Raw genomic sequence first — 6450 nt, 5'->3', positions numbered from 1 at the left:
GATCGAACTCCTGGGATTATACAAACTTCCCGGTCCTCAGACTTTGAAGAGTCTTCTTGATTAAACCTTCCAGGATCGTCGTCCTAATCTTTCACCGTCCTTCTATCCCTTGCCCCTGATCGGGCTCTGCAGGGATCTCCTTTTTTCAAAAGGCTTCATATCACCACCTGCCAGCGAATGAAGATATCTAACAGCACCTGCACAAGAGATTGTTAGATAAAAACGTGACCCGGGCGTGCCCCATATTTCAACACCTAGGTCACTCAAACTTCCGAATAAGATTTCCGGATTTCAATCTTATAAGCATGCATCGGAAGGGACCTCTATGTTTCAGAATGCAAATATTCTTTATCAAAATAAACGGATGTTTTCGTAATCAAAGCGGTAATGAAAACAAAAACAAAATTATTTGACAGAACACGCATTTTATTGACTGAAACAAAAAGGTGGCTCAGAACTGAGCAAAACACAGGAAGCAAACCCTGAAAAGAGGTGATTGCGCATAAAAGTGAAAAAATCTACCCTAATGGCAATGTGAAACCATGATCTCATCGGGTTCCAACTCGGTTACGCCCCATATGTCCTCAAGACTTTCCGCACTTTCTGTCTTCTGAACAAGACGCTTCCAATCGATCTCTGTCGGAGACTATCCAAGTCATATCTCAAGCACAAACGATCATGCTGGACGCAGTTGTTCGTTTCAATCCCTCTTTTGCCTGGACCGCCCTTTCGGCTTTTAGTCCACCGGGATACCCTTTTTTGCCTAAGCCGCCCTTGTGGGGTTTTCGACTTGCCGGGTGTACAATTCTTTTCTTTTATTATCCCTAACTTTTTCCCGAACCTTCTCTTTTTTTTTCTTGGTTCCCCGGGATGCCCTTTTTTGCCTGGACCCCTTTATTCTTTTTGTCCAGCGGGTCTCTTTTTTCACGAAGTATCTTTTAACTGCGTCCGCATTCACAGGGGATGGAAAATCCTCATCATCCGTGGTCGCCAGCAACAAGGCTCTGCCAGAGAAAGCCTTCTTTGACCACGAATGGACATTCATAACTGCTTATCCATTGGCCCCACAATCGTCTTGAGGAGGAAGGATCATTTTCAACACCACATCTCTCCCATGCCACCCACGAGGTCGCACTTCTCGGTTAACAACACGCTTCATGTACTGGGTACAACTGCCCCTATGACAAGCAACTGTCAGCCCTCTTCCTCAATCAGGCTCAACGCGTCATACCGAGTCCTCATCCACTCGCCCTCTTCTCATCCATCAGGACTCTCCATAATGAGATCTGGCCTCCAGCAGGCAATATCACTTCCATCCCATACTGAATGAGGAAGGCGTTGCCCCAGCAGATAGGGGTGTGCATGGTTCAAAACCATAACCAAATTGAACCAAATATATGGATCAGTTTGGTTTTTAAAACCACTTTGATAAAACCGGTTTATATTTTTAAAATCGGTTTATGTTTGGATCGGTTTGGTTAATAACCGGTTTGTACTAAAAAAATTAATTTTTGTTTGGATCAATTTTAAAACCAAATTTCCCTCAAATTTAATTTTCATTCCAACAACTTCTTAACTCTATCCAATCGCTCTTGAAGTTAATCACTATTTTTCCATTCTAAATATACACAAACTTATAAATATTATCAAAAATTCTAAATATTCCATTTTATACCAATTTTCCATTCACATGTGGTTTAGAACATTACATCTGCATTTCATATGCAATTCAAAACAAAAGGTAAAACACGCAAGCTTTCAACATTCACTAGACTATACCTCATTCAAATCTATTTTTCAGTCTTCAATGTTTTTTCTTCCACAGTTCAACCTGATACCGCATTTACACTTACATCATACAAAGCCAAGAGCTCAAAAAAGATTCATATGAAATAACTAGTTTGATCATCACAACTTACTTATAGGAACTAATACTTGATTTTCCACAGCAAAGAAGAATTTTCGGCATCAACGGCAAACTTCAGTTCAGGTGACACAGTCCCAGAAATTCTATGTGACAGCAACTTTGACTTCAAAACTCCAAGCAACTTCTTATGACGTGATTCCTTTCTCTTTAACACTTGTTTTCATCTCTTCACTTCTAGTTCCATAAGCAATTAATCAGCTTCTTCTACAATAAGCTTAATGCTGCATAAAATAAAATGAAATTACAAGAATGTTAGCATATTCAAAAGTGAAAACAGTGAAATTGCAAGTCTATTTTACATTTTAAGACATGGACGACCCGATTTCTAAGACCATGTCTCGAACAAAATCTAACTCAAACTCATTATCTCAAAAAAAAATATATTCAAGTTAAGGAGCCTAGTTTAAAGTACAAAAATATGAGACCCGTGTAAGGGAAGATTCAGTAACACATTAAGTCAAAACAAATCACGCAACAACATAAACCCACAAATGCAGAAAATGCACATATAATAAATTGAGTAGAATATGCAAAAACAAACTTTAGAATTCTTTACCGTTAAATCATCTTCGAGTGTAACAGAAGTTGAAGAGGTTGAACAACTAGCACCATCTTCCGTATAAAGTAATTCTATAAAACATATAAAGAGATTTCATTATACCTCAAATATAATAAATAATAATACATTAGCGAATATACTTAGTTATCATACCTTGCTCAAATCTCTCAAGAATATCAAAATCTTCATTTGTAATCAAAGAGGAAGATGTTCCTTTGAGCCAATCTTGGGTGCATATCAACGCTTCGACTGTTGTAGGTGTTAATGAGCTGCGATATGGATCAAGCACCCTTTCTCCTGTACTGAATGCAGATTCAGAAGCCACTGTGCTTATAGGTATAGCCAGCATGTCTCTTGCAATGTTTGAAAGGATGGGATATCGGCCAGAGTTCACTTTCCACCACTCTAGAACATTTATCTCCATGTTATGCTCTAACTTCTCTCCAAGATAAGTAGTTAACTCATTATCCGCATTGTCACACCCTTCTGAAATATAGAACTCGGCAGTTCCATAAGGATCACTAACACCACCAAAAACTTGCAACTCATCTGAATTACCTTGAGGAGACATAAATCCAACACGATATTCCTCATAAATAGATTTCAAGCTAGACTCTAAATTTGCTTTCAAGGCGTCAGCATCATCCTTATTATAATATCGCCTTACCATCCAATCGACCAATCTAATCTTGCGCCTAGGGTCGAATACTAGAGCAATCAACAACAACATGTTAAGCTTCTCATGATTTCCCCAATATTTATCATATTTCTTCTTCATTTTTTGAGCTACTGAACGTAGATGCTCATCTTCAGACGCACACATATCCACAATGCTCTTTCCAATACCTAGGATCTCAAACATATAAATATTGCTTGTCAAATAAGATGACCCCGATATATGTAAGGTAGCATCATAAAATAACTTCAAGAATGGGATGATTAAGTTAATATGCTTCCAATCTTCTTCTGTCGGAACACCTTTCCCCTTCTTTGTCAACTCATTCACATACTTTTTATCTCGAAAACTTAATTCTTCAAAGGTCCTCTCATGTTTTGATGCGGATACTAACATCAAGTATGTTGAGTTCCAACGAGTCTCAACATCTAGCCAAACTAAACCTTTATAATCCATGTTTTCCTCATCAATACATGCCTTGAATTTAGCAAGCCTCGCAGGAGAAGATCTAACATACCACACAGCATGACGGATTCTACCAATAGAGTCATCAATGTCTTTCAAACCTTCTTTCACAACTAAATTCAATATATGCGCACAACACCGCATATGAAAATGATTTCCACTCATAACTAAACTATTCCTAGACAAAAGCCTTCTCTTGAGACGCTCAACCCCAACATCATTAGATGAAGCATTATCAACTGTCAAACTAAGCACACGGTTTAACCCCCAACTGTTCAAGCACATCTCCATTGTTGCACAAATAGCATCCCCTGTATGACTTGTGACTTGACAAAAAGTTAAAATCTTCTTATGTAAGTGCCAATTATTGTCAATGAAATGGGCTGTCACACACATATAACTCAACTTTTGACAAGAAGAAGTCCACATATCAGTAGTGAGACAAACTCTTCGACAATTCAGAGAGAGAAAATTTTTCAAAATCATTCTTTCACTATCCCATAGTTTCAAGACATCACGCGCTAGTGTTGTGCGTGAACAAATCTGAAATCTTGGTGATGCGAGACTCATAAATTCATGAAAAGACTCATGTTCAACCTTCCGAAAAGGAATCTCCATGTTTATGAACATCTTAACCATTGCTCTTCTAATGGCTTCTTGGTCAAACTTGACAATTAAAGGAGAGCCAACATGTTCTTCAACACTTGTCGTAGAAGATAATGTCCTTTGCCTCTTGTAAACAAGGCATCTCGATACATGAGCATGCATGGAACTAGTTCCATTATTATACTTAATTTTCGTGTCACAGTATTTGCACGAAGCTTTTTGTTCTTCTTCCGACGATACAATGAAATGCTTCCAAACCTCTGAACGATTCTTTCGCTTCTTAGTGTGAGGAGGTGGCATTTCATTAGAGATTGTAGGTGGAGGGGTTGAAACTGTATTCTCGGATGTTGCATAAGTTGTACCAACATTAGTCATCTTGATTCTGTTAAAAATAGGAAAACAAATTATGATAAAAAAACACAATAAAAAATCTGATATGAATATGACATTTCCTTATTCAATTGGTATGTATGATGCATTACTTTTTCACAAGATTCTACAGCTGACTCATCCAACATGGCAATGCATTTCCAATTAACAGAACAACAATTAACTAATAACTAGCAATAGGCAAAAACAGAATGTTGCAGCCATAGCATGAATATCATTCAGCAGTAACAAACTAACAGTCTGAGCATTTTTCACAAAAATTGACTTTTTCCCAACTAAACATTTCTTTTCAACAACAAAGGTGGCACAACTCATCTTCACCTGATAACTGAGATTAAACTGAAAACATTCTAACTAATAACTGAAATCTAAAATCACTAACTTCTGCTACTACTCAGGTAATGTCTCTTCTTTATCAGTTAACATGTTTATGACTAACTGAAATTGGTTTCTGCAAGTTTTCATTCAGCTAAATTACTTGTGTTGCCAATGCTTTGAAATAATGCAGTGTGTGAAAGAACCTCATAGGGCACAATATGGAGGAGGCATTATAGTAAATCCAGGGTTTGATCATAACATTAAGGCTTGGACTGTGTTTGGAAATGGAACAATTGAGGAACGGATATCAAATGACGGCAATAGATTCATTGTTGCTCGCAACAGAACACGAGCATTGGATGGTTTCTCTCAGAAGGTTCATCTGAAGAAAGGACTGATATACATTTTTTCTGGTAACTCGCGTTTATCTTTTGTTAATGGTTATTTCATGAATGTTATACAATGTTGGTGATTCATTAAGTTAGTTTTGTAAAACATTTTGGACATTTCAGCTTGGCTTCAGCTGAGTGAAGGAAGTGAGATTGTTTCGGTTGTTTTTAAAACAAATGGAAGTGAATCGGTACATGGTGGTCATGTCATAGCCAACCATGGATGCTGGTCTCTGCTAAAAGGGGGCATTCTTGCTAACTTTTCAACCCCTGCTGAGATTCTTTTTGAGGTGATTTTGCTTATATTTCTTCAAGCTTCCTCAACTCTGTGTGCCTCTATTACAACTCTATTATTCCTCATGTAGAAAATGAAATTTACATTTTGATACTATTTAAATATTTGTTCAGGATTGTGTTAATAGTCCTACATTTGATGAGATCTAACCTGAGAACGAGTTTATAAGTAGGGGCCATATGCTTGAGTACAATCCAAAATCAGAGAATGGATAAAATGATGAAAGTGGTTGTGTTCATGTATTTTGATATTTGTGAAATTGTGTTATCTGAAACTTACTAGCAATGCAGACTGAGAATCCAACTGTGGAATTATGGGCTGATAACGTGTCCTTACAACCATTCACCAGAAAGCAATGGAGAACACACCAAGACGACAGCGTTGAGAGGGTAAGCTAGTCATAGTTTCCAACACCTCGTTGTCTTTCTAACCTGCAGTGAAAATCAGTAGTAGAAGTGTAGCAGAAAGAAAAATGGTATTAACAAGTTTTGCAATTTATAGCAATTGATGGTTCATATCAGTATTTATCCTGGACAACAAGGCCTTACATTAAGTATAGTGCTTAATGGGAAAAGGTTGTAGTTACAAAAAAAGTATTGCTATCAGAATATTTCTGAACATCATCGTTGTATTACATGTCGAATAAAACCTAACCAGTAAAAAAGCTACAAAGGGAGGTCTTTGCCAATACTTAAACCATGTTTTCACTTAAGTGCAAACTAAATGAACATAATTATATTAAAATAAGTAACCACAGACACTCACCATCAATTTCATTAGGAGTATTAGACGGAGTCCTTTTCTTCTTGAAAGTTGAGGCTCCAA

The 6450-nt window shown here is 37.3% G+C and overlaps 1 protein-coding gene across 2 annotated transcripts; it reads left to right on the top strand.

Moving 5' to 3' along the window:
- The first annotated feature begins 5005 nt into the window (after positions 1 to 5005).
- On the top strand, positions 5006 to 6055 carry LOC127119159 (endo-1,4-beta-xylanase 5-like). Of its 2 annotated transcripts, XR_007802683.1 has the most exons (4): positions 5006 to 5021; positions 5132 to 5354; positions 5454 to 5620; positions 5916 to 6020. XR_007802683.1 is itself a non-coding variant. In XM_051049343.1 (3 exons), exons 1-3 carry the CDS (start codon positions 5126 to 5128, stop codon positions 6021 to 6023), a joined length of 504 nt encoding a protein of 167 aa, XP_050905300.1. In that variant the 5' UTR covers positions 5111 to 5125; the 3' UTR covers positions 6024 to 6055. The 2 variants fall into 2 exon arrangements, 1 of the variants encoding a protein (XP_050905300.1); XM_051049343.1 differs by lacking the exon at positions 5006 to 5021 and having other exon boundaries at positions 5111 to 5354; positions 5916 to 6055.
- Positions 6056 to 6450: the final 395 nt, after the last annotated feature.

This window comes from Lathyrus oleraceus, chromosome 2, assembly GCF_024323335.1.
Source record: "Lathyrus oleraceus cultivar Zhongwan6 chromosome 2, CAAS_Psat_ZW6_1.0, whole genome shotgun sequence".
Classification (NCBI taxonomy): Eukaryota; Viridiplantae; Streptophyta; class Magnoliopsida; order Fabales; family Fabaceae; genus Lathyrus; species Lathyrus oleraceus.
Note: the sequence above shows the minus strand (reverse complement) of the source record. Positions and strands in the feature narration are given on the sequence as shown.